Raw genomic sequence first — 19,072 nt, 5'->3', positions numbered from 1 at the left:
TTTGTCTTTAGAAAGGAAAGGGAACGGAGCTCGTGCTCACGGCCGCGCGCGTGACTAAACTAAAGGCTTTCAACCTGACCACTGGTTGAAACAGCTCTTATTCGCCCCCCTTTCACAGTAGAAGCCTGAAACAACATTCTAAAGAATGTTGACATCTAGTGGACGCCCTAGGAAGTGCAATCTGACCAAATGTACACTTTATATTGGATAGGCAATTACTTGAAAAACTACAAACCTTCCTTGTTGGATTTTTCTCAGGTTTTCACCTGCCATATGAGTTCTGTTATACTCACAGACATCATTCAAACAGTTTTAGAAACTTCAGAGTGTTTTCCATCTAAATCTACTAATATTATGCATATTTTAGCTTCTGGGCCTGAGTACAGGCAGTTTACTTTGGGCACGCTTTTCATCCAAAATACTGCCCCCCACCCCAAAGAGGTTTTTAAACTGAAATCACGAGAGTGCGACTCTCTATAGTATGTTGTACCGAGGTTTACAGACTGAAAGGGATCTAGTAAAATGATTTTTCGTCAGACAGCTCTGCAGCATACTTAGCCAGCTACAGCTACTAGGTTTGTCAGACAGTACAGTATGGGGAGCACAGAGAACGTTGGATCTTTGGCTGGCTGGCTGGCTGCTATTGCCTGAGCAGAGATGAGATGATGATTAAATGAAAAAATAATCAAATAAAAACTAAATAAAATTCCCTAATTTTCTATTGATCTTTACCCAATGTGCACCTGGCAGAGACAATGAAATGTTTTTCAATGTTTCGGCAATTGAATGTAAACTATATTTGGTTTTGTCGAAAACCGTGATAATTTTTTGTATAATGAACCAAAACCGAACCGACCTCAAAACAGCACTAATCGCTCAGCACTTGTAGGGGGATGAGAGGAATGGGGGTTATAGGGTTGTAGGAGGAAGAGGAATGGGGGTTCTGGGGTTTGTAGGAGGAATGGAGGATTCAGGAGTTGGAGGAAGAGAGGAGGGGGATGGGTGGGAAAGATTCAGCCTAACCATGCCACGCTATGTGTCTCAGGGAGATTGAGTATCTGAAGAGGGAGACGGCTCTGCGCAGAGCCCAAGAGGAGACCGAGGCCACTCATAAGGAAGAGGCAGACAACCTCCAGGACAAGGTGTTGTATATTTAGGTTCTACTGTGTGTGGAAATATTTTATGACATTCTCAATAATTATGTAAGACAATTTGCTGTAGTTAATCTAGACACATAGCATGAAGATGCTACTAAGTTATGATCATTCTGACTTGGGATCTCTCTCTCCTCCTCAGATCACAGACCTGGAGACCAAGGTGGATGCGCTGAAGACCTCTGATCCCTCCTAAACCTCTGGCAGAGAGAGGGAAAGGAAGAACAATGCCTTCACACTGGGGCTATCCTTTTTCCAATCCACGTTTTCCTTGACGGATTGTCAGAACGACAAAAGAAGAAGAAAATAAGGGAGAAAGGACGACTTTAGGGGCAGCAGTTTTGGGGGCAGGGGTTTCAAAAGACACCTGCAAACGAAAATGGAAGAAAATAAATCATGTTTTCAACTGATGTCTGTCATTTGCTTCGAGCCGCGTCAACAATCCCTATATGCTCCTTATTCAGAACCTGGAGTCCTTGTTGCATCGAACCACATTCACCTAGTTTAACTACCCAATTGATCAATCTGTGAAGGAGGTCGCTTGTCTTCTATGCTCTTCCTTCTGTCTTAATCACATGTAAAATAACTAACCAGGAAATACAGCCCCTACTGACTTAACGCTTCTATACTAGACTTACTGGTTCAATAATAAACTGGATATGGAGACCAGAATTGGACAGAAGAAACTGATATGATGACAAATACTGGTGTATAGCCTACTGGTGACAGACAGTGCTTCTGCTGTAATGGCTCGATCTCTTGATTTCTACTAACTGAACAAAAGGAAAATGGCCGCTTCCCCTTTTTGCTCAACTGCTCCCCTTGTATGATGGAAAGACTCGGGTTGGGTTCAAGTTCATTTGTACAGTGATGATATGCTTGTTTTGTATATAATCTTTACATATATTTAAAGTTGCTTAAAAAGCTTAAGCAATGTGGCTGGGTTGAGAGGGCGTTGAATGGAATTGACTTAAGCATCGAGAAGACTGGGTATACAGAAGATGGTCTAATTCCAAGTGGATATAGGCCACGCAAAGTGGCACATTTTCCTTTTTATATTAGCAAAATGGCAAACAGGGTGTGAATATGTGCAAGCTTAACAGTTCAATGTGCTACTCGTGGTTTTACTTGCGTATGTCTCACCTTGGGCTCTGACAACGTAGAGGGTCAGTATTATTTGACTTTGTGCTTCGCTCTATATCAATTTCAGAATCCGTGTTTTCCCCGCCCCAACCAGGAATGTCTTACTCACGCTCTAACGTTTGAGCCTGGAATCACTGCTAGTTTAGCAAAGGGGTTTAAATTTAGCCCCCAGATCGGTATAGCCCTTTGAATTTGGGGACTGGATGGCAATCTTTGTGTAATGTTGGGGTAACTAGAGCCATGGGATAATGTTTATGAAAGCGATCGACGGAGGCAGGGGGGAAAAATGTTCCAGCATGCCTCAAGTTTTCTTAATTTCATCTGATCGGAAAAAAACATAGGGAAGGTTAAAGCAAAGCAGTGTGTCTGATCTGATTCCGACCAGAGGACCTCCTGTCACCTGTCCAGTCCATCTCAGGTCAGTGCAGATGAAGGAGACGGGAGGAGGAGGCCACTGTGGACTACTGCGGTGCGGTGAAAGGGCTTTGTCTGTAGACGCGATGCTCTCACTTGAATCTCCAATAATACCAGTCAGCTGCCTTGCTCCCTCTGTGCTGCTCATGTTTGTCAAGTGTCTTTTTTTATCCAAGACTAGGCATTTGGAACTTCCTGTCATTACTTCTCTGTCCCCTAGTGGCACAAACAGGTCACACTCATTTGCCCCCACGATGTCTACATTTTTTTTTCTTAATAATTGGCCCTATTATTATTTTAATCTTGTGTCATTTCAATTGTTTTAATGTAAAAATGTGTATTTTAACTGTGAAAACTCTTGTCAAGTACATCTGTTTTCATGGGCCCAATGTTACTGTACATTTCTGTTGCAGTACTGCTCTAAACCAGAAGGTGTCACTCTTTCAGTGAGTTGGATTGAGAGAAGGAATATCAGGTCGTGGCTAATTCCTGGTTTACCGTCTCTGGAATAAGCTGACAGGTTTTTCTGACCATATTTTGCAGTATTAAGTAATATTGGAGTCGATGTGCGAACAACTTCCACATGCTGAGAAGTGGTAGGGAACATAGAACTAAAAAGGGACTTAAAGGCCCGGTCAACATGGTTTACCTGTGTAAAATTATATATTTCCACACTGAGGTTTTAATAATAGTGTCAAATTGTATAAATTATGGTAATGCCCTTTTAGTGTAAGAGTTCATTGAAAAGACTGCCTGTGAATTCCGGCCTGTTTTGGTGGGATGGAGTTTTGGCCTGCCCCAAAAATCTAATTTTCAGTTTCCCCCTCCACACTCAGACCACTCCCAGACAGTCCTAGAAAAAGTATTGCTCTTTTGCTTTGTTTCTTTTTGATGGTTTTAATTGAGAACCATCACAGTAAGGTACTTAATTGTGACCCAGAAATGATTTCAGATTGAGATAAAATTGGATCTTTTTAAGAAAAAGGAAAAACATTCTAAAAAAAAGTACTTTTTTGTGTGTTTGTCTTGTATGACATTGAACCATCATTGGCCTACTAACTCCATACAGTATGCTTGTATAGGATGCTGATCGTAACATAGTGAGTGTGCCAGTATGGAACACACACGGTCCACCTTAGAGATAAGCAAGAGCCTCTCTCATCTCAAGACCTTTAAACCACTGTCCCCAATGGTATTATTGCTACTTTGCGCTTTCCTCTTGGCTATATGCGGTATATGTTTACCTTTTTTAAAACCCATCTTCATAGTGAATACCTTGCCCTACGGTTGTGAATCAAAACTGTTGACCTCTACTAACAAAAAGAAAGCGAACTGCATAGAACACATTCGGATAGATAAGATGTCTGTTCATGTATTGACTGTCAAATGGACCTAACCAAGGGACTTGCTTGTAAAGTCTTCATCACAAGGCTGACTTCTCCTCTCAGATGGCGGGCAGACACTGGACAAGTATCATATCCTACAAACTAGACTAAATTAAAAATGTTCACAAAATAATATTCCTTGGCTAGAGCTATGCTGTCAGTAAAGTTACTACCGTGGGCAACATGTCAGCAATGGGATAGTTGACCAATGGAAATGTCTGGGTGAAAAAGAGATGTGATTTACTGAAGTGGATCCTTGAATTTGACACATTGAGCATCTTTATGATTCCAGTTCTGATACTGCCTCGAGGGGTACTGTTAGAATACAGTACATATGCTGGGAAATGCGTGTTCATATCTGCACCTCAGAATAGGAAGCAACCCCAATGAGGCCATGGAACAGGAGCTCTATGATCTGGACCCGAACGAACAATTGTATGGTTTCTCTCATCTTTTAACATTCCATTGTACACTTTGTCATTACTCTTTACGAGTGCATGAGATTCGATATGCCAGACAAAATGCTGTTGGAAACTCATTCTGGATCTCTGCTTCACACTAGGGACTCTTGCATTATTGACCATGGCCCATTAGTACAGTGTAATAGCTTTGCCCTCCTCTGAGGTGGAAGGAAACTAGTTACATTCCTTGTTGTATTTTTATTTTTATCATTGCCTTGTGGTTTGCAAACACAATGAGTAAGAGAAAGTCCAGAAATTCATAATGTTCGTCTCTCACATCATTTACTGTCATTGTTAATAAATGCAGATGTGTTGAACAAGAGCTCAAGGGTCACGTTGGCTTGTTTTGTGTTTATAACCGGTTGCACCTGCAATGCTTCAATGAAAGGGGTGTCGTTTTCATGAATGAAAGGTATATTAATGTTGGTGTGTTTACATTTTATGCACTGAATTTGTTCACAAAAGTCAAGAGGTTCTAAAAGAGTAGAGCTTATTTCACTTTTCAAATCAAATCAAAATGTATTTGCCACATGCACCGAATACAACGAGTGTAGACTTTACTTACTTACAAACCCTTAACCAACAGTGCAGTTCAAGAGGAAAATATTTACCAAGTAGACTATTATAAAAAGTAACAGAATAAGAATAACGAGCCTATATACAGGGTGCACCGGTACAGGCTATTTGAGGTAATCTGTACATGTAGGTGGGGGCGAAGTGACTATGCATAGGTAACAAACAAACAGCGAGTAGAAGCAGTGGATAAGGGCTGGTCAATGTAAATTGTCCGGTGGCGATTTTTATGAATTTTTCAGCAGTGTAATGGCTTGAGGGTAGAAGCTGTTGAGGAGCCTTTTGGTCCTAGACTTGGTGCTCCGCGACCGCTTGTCGTGCGGTAGCAGAGAAAACTGTCTATAACTTGGGTGACTGGAGTCTCTGACAATTGTATCGGCTTTCCTTTGACACCACCTACTATATTGGTCCTGGATGGCAGGAAGCTTGGCCCCGGTGATGTACTGGGCCGTTCACACTACCCTCTGTAGCGCCTTACGGTCAGATGCCGAGCAGTTGCCATACCAGGCGGTGATGCAACCGGTCAGGATGCTCTCGATGGTGCAGCTGTAGAACCTTTTGAGGATCTGGGGGCCCATGCCAAATATTTTCAGTCTCCTGAGGGGGGAAAGGTTTTGTCGTGCCCTCTTCACGACTGTCTTGGTATGTTTGGACCATGATAGTTTGTTGGTGATGTGGACACCAAGGAACTTAACCCGCTCCACTACAGCCCTGTCGATGTTAATGGGGGCCCTGTTCGGCCCGCCTTTTCCTGTAGTCCACGGTCAGCTCCTTTTGTCTTGCTCACATTGAGGGAGAGGTTGTTGTCCGGGCACCACACTGCCAGTACTCAGACCTCCCTATAGGCTGTCTCGTTGTTGTCATCAGCAAACTTAATGATGGTGTTGGAGTCGTGTTTGGCCACGCAGTCATGGGTGAAAAGGGAGTACAGGAGGGGACTAAGGACACACCCCTGAAGGGCCCCAGTGTTAAGGATCAGCGTGGCAGACGTATTGTTGCCTACTATTACCACCTGGGGGCTGCCCGTCCAGAAGTCCAGGATCCAGTTGCAGAGGGAGGTGTTTAGTCCCAGAGTCCTTAGCTTAGTGATGTGCTTTGTGGGCACTATGGTGTTGAATGCTGAGCTGTAGTCGATGAACAGCATTCTCACATAGGTGTTACTTTTGTCCAGGTGAGAAAGGGCGTTGTGGAGTGCGATTGAGATTGTGCAAATTGGAGTGGGTCAAGAGTGTCTGGGAGGATGCTGTTGATGTGAGCCATGACCAGTCTTTCAAAGCACTTCATGGCTACTGATGTGAGTGCCACATTGCAGTAATCATTTAGGCAGGTTACCTTCGCTTCCTTGGGCACAGGGACTATGGTGGTCTGCTTGAAACCTGTAGGTATTACAGACTCGGTCAGGGAGAGGTTGAAAATGTCAGTGAAGACACTTGACAGTTGGTCCGTGCATGCTTTGAGTACACGTCCTGGTAATCCATCTGGCCCAGCGGCTTTGTGAATGTTGACCTGTTTAAAGGTTTTGTTCACATCGGCTACCAAGAGCGTTATCACACAGTCATCCAGAACAGCTGGTGCTCTCGTACATGCTTCAGTGTTGCTTGCCTCGAAGCGAGGCAAAGAGCATAAAAGGCATTTAGCTCGTGTCTTAGGCTCGCATCAATGGGCAGCTCACTTCTGTGTTTCCCTTTGTAGTCTGTAATAGTTCAAATGATTTCCTCATAGTGGATCCTTTTCGAAGTGTCTTATGGGAGCTTTGGACTAATAGTTGGCCTAAAGGTATCACAAGGAACATAGCCAACACATCCTTGAATTGTTGCTCTTACAGTCACAGCACCATGCCTATATCCTTACCCCCCCCCCCCCCCCCATGTTATTCCCAGCCCCCGCGCTCTACAGGAACAAAACGACCTTGCGGACATGCACAACATTAGGTTGCATGACGTAATACCGTTATAAAGTCTGTTACTTTTCATCAGTCATCATTACTGTTCTTCCATGTAGCTGAGACAGACGTGGATTCGAACTTCAAGTGATCAATTATGGATGAGAATAAGGTAGGCTTAGTCCTTGGAATACATGTAGGCCTGGGATTTCAAAAGTTAACATAACATCTGATATTGATAGACATATTAGTCCTATATATATTAGTACTACTAGTAATAGGCTATCTACAGTGGTTGCGGTATAGAATAGCACCTAGCCTATCAGGTGCATGAGACCATTATCGTTATGACTTTATGACACCTGCAATTCTCGAATTCAGGGCGCAGTTGAAACGGGTTTGTACTGGTCGTACATGTTTTAGCAAGTATACCCTTTTTTTTGCATCCTTCCCAAATCGGATGGAAAGCAGTTGGATTTGAAATATCAACAGGAGAGAGATGAAAGAGCCAGTAGTCTAGCCAAAGAAAGACAGGACCAGCAGTGGAAAGACAACCTGGTCTCAGAGCCTTTTGTATTATTCTTTATGTAAAACTAAGTTTGATATTTTAAGTTTGCCTGAGACAGATGGTTACGTAGTATGGTGGTTGGTCGGGCGTATAACGCAAATGTCTAGCAACCCAAAGGTTGTGAATTAGAATCTCATCATGGACAAATTTAGCATTTTAGCTCATTAACTTTTCAACAATTTTTACTACTTTTTAGCTACTTTGCAACTACTGAGCATGTTCGCTAACCCTTCCCCTAACCCTACCCCTTTTAGCTAACCCTTCACCTAACCCTAGTTTAATTATTTAACCTACCTCCTAAAATTAACCTCAACCTTACCCCTAGCCTATAGCTAACGTTACTGAGCTAAATTTCGTAACATATTGTACATTTTGCAAATTCGTAAAATATAATATGAATTGTAATTTGTAACATATCATATGAAATGGGTGATGGACCAGATGTATTACATACTATACAAAATGTAACCTACCATACTAATTGGAGTGTCTGATTTATATACAGAATATTAAGAAATGCTCTCAGACCAGGTTTGGAAAGAAGCTAAGCTAAAATGACAACTTGGTCAAAGGTTTTGATACGGTAGACCATTTCATTATTTTGTGCCGGCCAAGGCGCATTGGTGTCTCTGCGGGGTCTTTGGCCTGGTTTTCTGACTTCCTCTCTCAAAGAGTGCAGTGTATAAAGTCAGATCATCTGCTGTCTCAACCACTGCCTGTCACAAATGGAGTACCTCAAGGCTCGATCCTAGGCCCCACGCTATTCTCAATTTACATCAACATCATAGCTCAGGCAGTAGGAAGCTCTCTCATCCATTTACATGCAGATGATACAGTCTTATACTCAACTGGCTCCTCCCTGTATGTTGTGTTAAATGCTCTACAACAAAGCTTTCTTAGTATCCAACAAGTTCTCTGACCTTAACCTTGATCTGAACACCTCCAAAACAAAGGTCATGTGGTTTTGTAAGAAGAATTCCCCTCTCCCCACCGGTGTGATTACTACCTCTGAGGGTTTAGAGCTCGAGGAAGTTACCTCATACAAGTACTTGGGAGTATGGCTACACTGTCCTTCTCTCAGCACATATCAAGGTTAAATCTATACTTGGTTTCCTCTATCGCAATCGCTCCTCTTTCACCCCAACTGCCAAACTAACCCTGATTAAGATGACCATCCTAGATTACGGAAATGTAATTTATAGATCGGCAGGTAAGGGTGCTATTGAGTGGCTAGATGTTCTTTACCATTCGACCATCAGATTTGCCACCAATGCTCCTTATGGGACACATCACTGAACTCTATACTCCTCTGTAAACTGGTAATCTCTGAATACCTGTCGCAAGACCCACTGGTTGATGCTTATTTATAAAACCCTCTTAGGCCACACTCCACCTATCTGAGATATCTACTGCAGCCCTCATCCTCAACATACAACATCCGCTCTGCCAGTCACATTCTACTAAAGGTCCCCAAAGCGCACACATCCCTAGGTCACTCCTATTTTCATTTTGCTGCAGCTAGAGACTGGAACGAGCTGCAAAAAAAAACACTCAAACTGGACAGTTTTATCTCCATCTCTTCATTCAAAGACTCAATCATGGACACTCTTACTGACAATTGTGGCTGCTTCACATGATGTATTGTTGTCTCTACCTTCTTGCCCTTTGTGCTGATGTCTGTGCCCAATAATGTTTGTGCTATTTTTTTGTGCTGCTCCCATGTTGTGTTGCTACCATACAGTGTTGTCATGTATTGCTGCCATGCTATGTTGTCTTAGGTTTCTCTTTATGTAGTGTTGTGGTGTCTCTCTGGTCGTGATGTGTTTTGTCCTATATTTTTTGCCTTTTGGTAGACAGTCATTGTAAATAAGAATTTGTTCTTAAACTGACTTGCATGGTTAAATAAAGGTTAAATCAATTCATTAAAAAAATGTATCCCAACTGGATAATAGCAGTGAATTCACTGCTTCAAGCTTTTCTCTTTTCCCTTGTGAGTCATCATCCGATGTGAGTCCACGGGAGAGTGCAACCAGCACCAAAGCCCACCTGGTATCCTAATCCCACGCATCAGGAAACTATCCAGTCAGAGCTTCCAGAGAAAGCAAGGGGGAAATTGTTAGGTACTCCTGAGAAAAATGTAAGTCTTAGAACACCCTCTCAGAACTCAGAGCCATGCAGCAAAGCTGCTCGCCAGACCAAGATGCCCACTATGGTAGAGGACAATGTCTCTGTGTCGTCGATGAATGTTGATTCAGAGACATCTAAAATCATGGACACATTTGTGGCGGCTGCAGAGAGCTTTGTAAAAGGCATTTGAAGCTGATTATTAGCATTATGAACTGGGTAAAGAATTTATTAACACAACACTGAGTCACGTACCTGTGAGGACAGCATTTTACAGAGCACACCCACCGCTTCCTCTATGAGTATGGACACAACAGCCTGTGATGCTTTTAAAATCATAGTAGATGGTGTGAAAAGCCTGTTCCAGACCACAGAGTACTCTGGTACAGACTCGGTCCTTCTTCAGGATTCAAACGATTCAGAGACCTCATCCACAGACTCAGAAAAAGGTGTTGTGTCCGAGATGAAGATGTGGTCTGTGGCACAGGTGATTTGCCAGCGTCTTCAGAGAATGCTGGGGTATTTTCTCTCCCGTTGTGTCAAAAGCAGTGCTTACCATGGCTGATGCCAAAAAAGTATCCGATCTTGGTCATCATTCAGGAGGAAATTTCCAGGTCTGAAGAAGTGAAGACCTCTGGGAAGTTCGCCCAACTACATAACATTTTGGGAACTATGACGTAAAGTGTAGCGATGGCTCAATGTGAAGGCAGTGAAGCTGGAGCACACTTCCTAGGACTGCCACGCAAAATAAATGCCTTGCTGAACAGATTGAACGTCACTGAGTGCGCCCCATTAGTTTGCACTATATAGATCAACGTTTTTTCGGTGGTCGAATCAACATTATATCAGCCCTTTTCAATGCAACGCACCAAAACAAATCTAACTTTTCAAGATTGAGTCTGTGATTTTGTTTTCTGCACAGCCAGAGCCAAAGGAGTAGAATTCTATTGACGGGAGTAGCCCATAAGCGGTCTTTCAATCACCCGCGAGTGAATGCACTTTTCAGATCAGAGCCGCGGGTGTGCACATTTGTTGATATACTTTGCTAGTTAGCGAGTTATTAGCCCAGTTATAGATAAGTATAGGTCAGCAATGGGGAGTTACCGCTTCCTACAAGAGCACAACATGTGTAGGATACCTATGCCTTTGAAAAGCCAGTCAGGTAAAAAGTATGTCTTAATTTAAGGGGCAGTGTTGTATTTTGAGACAGGCTTGAATAAGCCTATAGGCAGAGGGGTAGCCTACACTGTCTAATTCTCTGTATGGTAATAATAATTAATTTCATTTTGTAAAGTGGTTTCTTACATATTACAACACAATACAATGCAATTTACAGTCACCTATTTGGTGCATGGTGTTAAACCAAGTCAAAATTAATTAATTAATGTCAATCCCTTCATAATGTAAACACTTTTTAAAAATCTCATGCAATGTAGGCCTGCATTGAAAATCATAGAAGTCAAAAGCTATTTCCATGTGAAAATGGGATTTAGGCCTACATCATGCTCAAATAGCCACAATAGCCCATTGGCTACTGTCTAAAACTGTATGTGTTCACTGTAAATGCGCGGCAGAAGTTGCAAAAACTCTCACAAAGCTCAAGTTTCCGCTCACAATAGTTGTTTTACCCCTCCAATTGGTAGCTACAGTCTTGTCTCATCGCTGCGACTCCCGTACAGACTCGGGAGAGGCAAATGTTGAGAGCTGTGCATCCTCCGAAACACAACCCAACACAGCGGCACTGCTTCTTCACACAAATGCCCACTTAACCCGGAAGCCAGCCGCACCAATGTGTTGGAGGAAACACCGTACACCTGGCGACCGTGTCAGCGTGCACTGCGCCCGGCCAGCCACAGGAGTCGCTAGTGCGCAATGGAACAAGGGCATCCCTGCTGGCCAAACCCTCCCCTATCTCGGACGACGCTGGGCCAATTGTGCGCCGCCCCATGGGTCTCCCGGACGCGGCAGGCTGCAACAGAGCATGGACTCGAACCCAGAATCTCTAGTGGCACAGCTAGCACTGCGGTACAGTGCCTTCGACCACTGTGCCACTCGGGAGGCCTGACAAGACCAAAAATTTGGAGGGAACATTGCTCCCAGGAGCTTCCATTCCTAGTGAGTTGCCTGTCTATAGTTGTCCGATTGTACCAAGTACAATTATTGATGTGAATGATGGTACAGTCCGACCCTACAGTGGGTGGCAAAACCATCACTGGTGTAGTTAACACAATCCTGGATGTTGTAAATACAGCAGGACTACATGAAGTCATCTCTATGGGTAAGATCCTCACTCTGTCCCAATATATAGTTGATGAACTCCAAAACCTGATTTTGAAACGTGTTTGTTAATGGAATCAGTGGCAGCGGGGAAAAGTGTGTTAGACATTGTTCTAACGACTTTCACGATGAGGGAAAAACAATCAGGGAAGCTCTTTTCCGCCAAGCCTGTGTGTATGCCTTTGCTGAAATGTCAGTGAAAGAAGTTGCTGTTCCCTCTTCTCATCCCTGCTTCTTGCGAAAAGCTCTGCAGTCTCCAACAGCTCTTCACAGCTCCATGACAATGTTGTGAATCTGTTCACAATGGTCCATCAAGTCATGGACAACAATGGAACGCAAGCAACATCTGAATCATATGTTCTCCCCACTGAGTCCGAGGTTGTGACAGAGTAGGGGTGACAGAGTGATTCCTCAGACTGAGTCTGTTCATCTCTTCAACTCGAAGGTAGACAAGCATAGAGGTTCTGGTTAAAATGTTCCTATTACATTTTAAAACGCTTTTATTACAACACTATTATTTAAGTGTTGATCCTGGGTATGCTGTTCTCTTGCCACACAATATAATTATCCAACAATAACAATATTCTATCTCAGCTGCTAATGACTAGCAATGTGTAGAAGGAGTTAAAGAAATGCGCTAACCATATTGTACATTAAAAAGAAAATCAAGAAATATATATTGTGAAATGTTAAGAATATACTGTAGATCTATATGAGTGTACGGTTGGTTATACTTTATACAAGTAGTAAAGGGAATAGTGACGAGTTAGGAGCGAGGTAGAGAGGTAGATAACACAGAGCGGCAGCAGTGGTGTGGGTGGGTTGGGAGTGTGTGTGTGCGTGCATGCGAGAGTGAATTTGTGTTTGATGTGGGAATGCAGAGTCAGTGCAAATAGCCTTAAGTACAGCCAGGGGTTAGCTGTTCAACAGTCTTATAGCCTACAGGTAGAAACTCTCTGAGCCTGTTGGTCCTGGCCCTAATGCTCCGAGACCACCTGCCAGACGTTACGAGAGAAAACAGTCCATGGCTGGTGTGGCTGAAGTCTCTGGAAATATTCTGGGCCTTCCTCAGACACCACCTGTCTCAACAGTATCTATGCTGCAACAGTCTATGTGCCGGGTGGCTAGGGTCAGTCTGTTATATCTGGTGTAATTCTCCTGTCTTATCTGGTGTCCTGTGTGAATTCAAGTATGCTCCCTCTAACTCTCTTTTTCTCCCTCTCTCCCTCCACTCCCGGAGGACCTGAGCCCTAGGATCATGCTTCAGGACTACCTGGCCTGATGACTATTGGCTGTCCCCAGTCTACCTGGTCGTACTGCTGCTCCAGTTTCAACTGTTCTGCCTGCGGATAGGGAACCCTGACCTGTTCGCTATCACTTTAATTCCCAATTAAATTGCCTGCATCAGTTGCGAAAAAAGGGGTTGTGATGGTGGTGCAAATGAGGATGTGTTCAACTCTCAGTTCCGAAGCTTCTTTACTTTGTTTGTTTTGTTGTATTTAAAAATGTGCTTTATAGCCTTGTTTCAAGTTTAACCAGAATCGGATCCACTCATTTCTTCCTTTGGACTACACATCTGTTGGTCTCGGCTGTTTCCTCGTGGCCTTTCTCTGCTGGAGATCTGTTAGCGGATTGGATTGCATACGTTTTTTTTGCATACGGTATTTCATTTGTTTGAATGTGATTTATACAGTGTTGATTTGTGGTCAGTTGTAGTTGAAGACTACTGAGATTTGATACTCTTTCTGGTTGTATAGTAAAAGAGTTTGATATTTTGATTGTATGATTGAGGCTGGGTTTAAGCTGCACTTTTATGAACGGACAAACATTGCGTGACTAAGGTCACTTGAGTTCACTGAACTCCTTTACCGGAATGGACTCTTTTAGGCCCGAGGTACAGGACTTTTCTGGAGGAACCAGAGCTCATGTTCGTCATATGTGTGTGATCATTTATGTTGGTAATACAACCAATGCAAAAGAACAGTTGTTTTGAAGTTATTTCCAATGTTTTTAATGGTTCATGAAAATTGTATGTCCATCCTTTTCCATGTGTCCTTTGTATTGGTGTAGACTTGACGGACCAGACGGGACTCATTCCCTCACAAAACAAAAAGGAGAAAGCAATATTTTCTCTTGTAGGCACAACCTAACTGGCACCCCTACAAACAACAACCTCAAGTCAAAACCGTTACAACATGCCTTCAAGGCAACTCGGCCGCTCGTCTAAAACCCTTCCTCACTGTTTGTTCTATACATGTCTCCCGACTTCCTACTGTCCTGTAAAAAAACTATAATATATAAATAAATCAAAGGGAAGGAGATCGGAGCTCCTGGTATATAACATTTGTTTTACCTCTCTGCCAAACCACATACAATACAAATCTTTTGACACCCATCCAGAAAACTATTCTAGGGATGACTATCAATCAATAAAAACACATACAGTATAAATACATTAAATAAATAAAGACATGCATACGCAAACCAAATACATTAAAATACATAAACAAATATCCCAGCACTTCATAAATATAAATATATATATTTTAAGTATAAATAAGTATCTAAGAGACTCAACAGACAAATCAAACAGTGGCCATGGTTTATCTCACATCCGAGTTAGAGGGAGTGCAGGCGGGGACTTGCCACTATCTGGCAGCTATCAGTGTTGCTTTATCTCAAGGAAAACCTGAGACAGCAAGTCAGAGGTGTCGTAGAGTGGCAGGACAAGCTAAGAACAAAACCCTCATGGGGAGAAAGAGATGAAGAAACGCAGGTACTCAGTCCTTCAGTTGCTATTGTACCAATTGATGGGGAACAGATAGAACAAGGCCAGACCAGATCTTGGCAGATAGGGGATGGCACCAAAACCAATTGTGTAGCGTCCCTCTCTCTCAGATAAAGTGCTCCGCTTGCTTCATGTTTTCGAATGTCCCGTTTGACCTTGATTGACAGAATAGATAGAAAGACTGAAGCAGGCTCGAATGACAGAGCTTCCTGAGGAGTCCAATAGGTTTCTGGCACGGACGACCCCACTCCGGTCCTCCATCCATGTCTGCACAGGTTTTGCTGCCGCTGTAGAGTGCAGCCCAGCCCCTTTGTCCTGACCTGAAAAGGAGTAGTTCAGCCGCTCTGTCCTGGCCTGGAAGTCAGGTGTTCGACGTTGCGCAGGCTGCGTTTTAGGTTCTGTGTGAAGTCACGGAGCTGCAACAGGATAAAATGAGTGGCAACCTGAACCTCGTAGTCCCCTGGGAGGCGTGAGGCCAATCCCGAGGCCTCGTACTGGGCCACACTGCTCATCTGGCCCGGCTCCTGCATCTGAACAGCACAAAAACACACACATACAGGAGGTTATCAACCTAAACGAGCATCTCATCATATCGTGACGATATGAGTGTAGGACCTATTACTCAGGGAGTTTGTGTGTGTCAGTCTCACCTTGTTGACCTGGGCCAGCAGGTCTCTGATGTCAGCCAGGAGTCCTGTCACCTTTTCAGTGGTCACACGCTCCTTCAGCACACCCAGCACATCCTGATACAGCTGCAGCCCCGCAGACATACTGCTCAGACACACCTCCTGTAGGCGGAAGCAGAGCTGGTCAGTCAACTAAAATGGACCATGGCCAGTATGCTAGGACACAACACAATAAGGAATCGTGTCAGAACTATTCATGTCAGCTTTATTATTCTATCTGCAACATTCAGGAGAACCGTAGCATTGTTTCCCCTTCTCTCTCTCTCTCACACAAACACACACACACACACACACACACACACACACACACACACACACACGTGGAGGCTCCTCAGAGGAGGAAGGGAAGGACCATCCTCCTCAGTGTGTTTCATAAAAATACAAAAGTTTTATTGTGAAACATTAAAAAAGGTATCCTTTTTAGATAACTATACAAAATATATTCACGTCACCAAATAATTGATTAAAGTGCACTGTTTAGCAATGAAGGTCTACAGTGGAGTTAGGTTCTAAGTAAACAGAGTAAAAACTAACAGACAACTAGGAAAAGCTCAAACTAAGTTTATTCACCCAATGGGTCAGACAGCTGAAAAGAAAGACATATTCCCACCAGCACAAGTATTTACACCACAATTTAGGCAGTCTCCTCCTTTTCTCTAAACATGACATATTTGTTGCTTGGCGGGAAGTTAAGTGACGTGTGCAATAAACTGTTCCTTCATGTGACCTGACCTCGGCCCACCATTCCTCACTAATCCCCAGCTCTCCACCCTTATCAGTGACCGCAACCATGCGATTGCCTTTTCCCTCACTTAGTAACTCTCCAAGCCCATCGCTCATATCCATCCTTAATTGACTCCACCATATACATTCCTCCTACAGATAACCATTAGCTTCTGGTGTAACAAGTATTTCAAATTACAACCCAACAGCACTTTGTAGGGTAGCACCATGGTGTAGCTGGAGGACAGCTAGTTTCCATCTTTTTCTGGCTACATTGACTTCAATACAAAACCTAGGAGGGTCACGGTTCTCACCCCGTTCCATAGACTTACACATGAATTATGACAACTTCCTCCTACCTATCAGAGCTCCTGCAGCATGAACTGACATGTTGTCCATCCAATCAAAGGATCAGAGATTGAATCTAGTACTGAACGCATAACCTACAGCTAGCTGCCACGGCAGTGTGTAAAATGTGGTGAGTAGTCGACTCAGAGAAAGACAATAGCTGGACAGTTTTGAACAAATCAATTTCTTCAAAAATTAAGGCGAAGCAAAAGAGCGAGAGAGCCATATTTCGTTGTATTTTTTTAACTTTTACCTGCTTAGCTAGCAAGACGGATCTCGACCTGTGCAACTACGTTGTATAGGTTGTAGCAACATCATGATGGGTAAAGGGAGAAAATGTATCATGTAGTAGTCTCAACCTATCGATGTTACATTTAGCTGGGTGAATGGAATATGAATGACAGTCATCCAATACACTGTAATAGAAATAAGGCCATGCTCATTTAAAAAAAAAGATTTTCCTCCTCTATCTTAAATGGCAGCGTCCGGCACTGACACACACACTCACCAGGGTGAAGTCGATTTGGTTTAGGGGTCTGCAGACAGTCTTTAGTTCTGGTGCTGCGGGGATGCCCAGGGAGGTCACCATGGACTGGTACGGTATGTTCCTAGACTGGCTGGACGGGTCAAGGGTCAGGCCCTAGGAGAAGAGGAGTGGAGTGGTTATAGAGCTGGAGCCAATGTAATGCATACATACATGTATGTCTATGGGTTGACTGCAGATCAAGCAGAGAGAAGTTGGGGTTAGTGCCCTTTTGGAATCTGTGTTGTTAGTGGTCATGACAGGTTGTAAAACCAAACCACACCAAGTTTAAATGCACAAAGAGATGCATTTGTTTTGCAATTTAACTAAACCTACCGTATATTTTCCTAAATCTGCCTGCAGTTACAATATCGCTAAATGCGATATTGATCTTTGTTAGTTAGATACATGCTTGTGCATTCTTCAACGCAAATATGTCCTGTCGTGTGCTATGGTTTGTTTTATGCAAAAACAACACAATGTTTACATGATCTAACGGTCAACGTGATTTCAACTCAAATCAAGCATTAAAGACCATGCAAAGCTGCGTAATTGTACCCATAAAAGTTTGCGATTAAATTACATACAGTAAAGACCATACACACCACGTAAGAATAGGGCATCGTCGCCGTCCAACAGACTTACCGGGATTTTGACACTAGACCCGTGAACCATGGGGATGTTGCCTAATATTTTTTCGACCAAACTCCTTGCGTCCATTGACCTCTCTGGAAGGTGTGCGGACCGGACCAGAAAAGCTAAACAGCAGAGCAGACCTACAACTTGGAGAAAGAAAAAACAGCTGCAGAACGACTCTATGACGATACAGATTCTGAACAAGTTGAACTGAGATACAGCCAGTGCCCCCGCAGAACATTACGCAAGAAAGGGGCGCGTGTCAAATGTAGTGCGTTGAGGTACGCAGTAGCCATGCACAATAAAATGCCTGGAGACAACCACTCAAAATATGTCCAAGCTATTATGACTTTCCTCAGACAATTTTGTTTTTAACAAAATATTGTTTCCAAGTAAAAAAAAAAAAAAGAAAGTTGTATCGAGAAGAAACAATACACAAATGAATAGTGTCCTAGTCAAATGTATTTATAAATATATCATGTAAAATATCACTTACTTTTGAGAGTGTTCATTCCGTGTCAGTATGGTTAGTCTATTTTGCTAAATATGTAGGATTCTTTCTTATCTCCCATTTGAGGGAGACTTGAAGTATTTATATGATTCAAGTATGTTTCATGGGAATTTCCACTGAAGGGTGATTGTACTGGAGGGTCATTGTAAACCTGCAATAGTGAGTGACTAATAATTTGGGCTCTATTCAATCTGATTTGCGGAAGTCCAGCTTTACAGCGTGGTTGAAATGTAAAGGCAATGTTCCCGCTTTGGCAAAGACTGAATTCATGGTAAACGCTACATATGTAGTAGGCTCAATCGGAAATTAGGCTACCTTTTACATATCGAATAAAGCCCTTAAGAGATAGAAATGCTACATCCTGATGACCTTGTGATAGCTTGGCATGCATTCAAAAATCAGAACATGAGCAAATATATAATGCATGTGATTAAAACTTGAGCTTATGATTTAAAAAAAAGACAACCAGCCTAATTAGGCTTTCAATACAGAAACGATATATAGGCTAAGCCTAATTGTTGTATTCTGCTGTTTTATATCTATTATAAAGCTATTATTTGTATTTTATTAGGCCAATATTTTATTTCTTAGAGCTTATTGTAAAGCACTTTGAGCTGCACATTATGAATCAAATAAACGAAACAAAGCTATTAATTGCCTAATATTGATTGGATCCATTCTGCACTCTCCATCCACTCTGTCCTACCCTGTGATCCCTCACCTTTCCACCTGGCTGTCACTGTCTGGACTCTGTCCCTCCTGCCATACTGGACTCCCTAATATTTAACTGTATGTGTTCTAACCCCATGTATTAAACAACATTTTATCTGTAAAGTGTGTTGAGACTTATGAAATGCACTTTAAATAGGCCTAGCT

General features: G+C 42.8%; 2 protein-coding genes across 5 annotated transcripts in view; one reads left to right on the top strand and one right to left on the bottom strand.

Moving 5' to 3' along the window:
- ppp1r9ba (protein phosphatase 1, regulatory subunit 9Ba) overlaps positions 1 to 4,879 on the top strand; it is a 64,879-nt gene extending 60,000 nt beyond the window's left edge. For both annotated transcript variants that reach the window (XM_021557542.2, XM_021557541.2), the window contains exons 10-11: positions 1,046 to 1,142; positions 1,297 to 4,879. In XM_021557542.2, coding sequence (XP_021413217.2) covers positions 1,046 to 1,142; positions 1,297 to 1,350 — 151 coding nt within the window. In that variant the 3' untranslated portion in view covers positions 1,351 to 4,879. The remainder of the gene's footprint in view (positions 1 to 1,045; positions 1,143 to 1,296) is intronic.
- Positions 4,880 to 13,971: 9,092 nt separating this feature from the next.
- Positions 13,972 to 18,252, bottom strand: csf-3 (granulocyte colony-stimulating factor precursor). 3 transcript variants are annotated; one of them, NM_001195184.1, is given in 5 exon segments: positions 13,977 to 15,299; positions 15,420 to 15,557; positions 17,035 to 17,166; positions 17,695 to 17,831; positions 18,182 to 18,252. In NM_001195184.1, coding segments are annotated over 5 exon segments (618 nt in total). In that variant the 5' UTR covers positions 18,198 to 18,252; the 3' UTR covers positions 13,977 to 15,104.
- Positions 18,253 to 19,072: the final 820 nt, after the last annotated feature.

The sequence above is a fragment of the Oncorhynchus mykiss genome, chromosome 13, assembly GCF_013265735.2.
Source record: "Oncorhynchus mykiss isolate Arlee chromosome 13, USDA_OmykA_1.1, whole genome shotgun sequence".
Taxonomy (NCBI): Eukaryota; Metazoa; Chordata; class Actinopteri; order Salmoniformes; family Salmonidae; genus Oncorhynchus; species Oncorhynchus mykiss.
The sequence above is the reverse complement of the archived record's forward strand: the minus strand, read 5'-3'. Positions and strand labels throughout refer to the sequence as shown.

What these genes read in the sequence shown, in the direction of transcription:
- csf-3 (XM_021556174.2), bottom strand. Translation starts at nt 17,769, where the DNA reads ATGGACGCAAGGAGTTTGGTCGAAAAAATATTAGGCAACATCCCCATG. An exon ending in GGTCTAGTGTCAAAATCCCG is followed by an intron (nt 17,167 to 17,694) that starts GTAAGTCTGTTG and finishes CTCTTCTCCTAG; the next exon opens with GGCCTGACCCTTGACCCGTC. An exon ending in ACCAAATCGACTTCACCCTG is followed by an intron (nt 15,558 to 17,034) that starts GTGAGTGTGTGT and finishes TTCCGCCTACAG; the next exon opens with GAGGTGTGTCTGAGCAGTAT.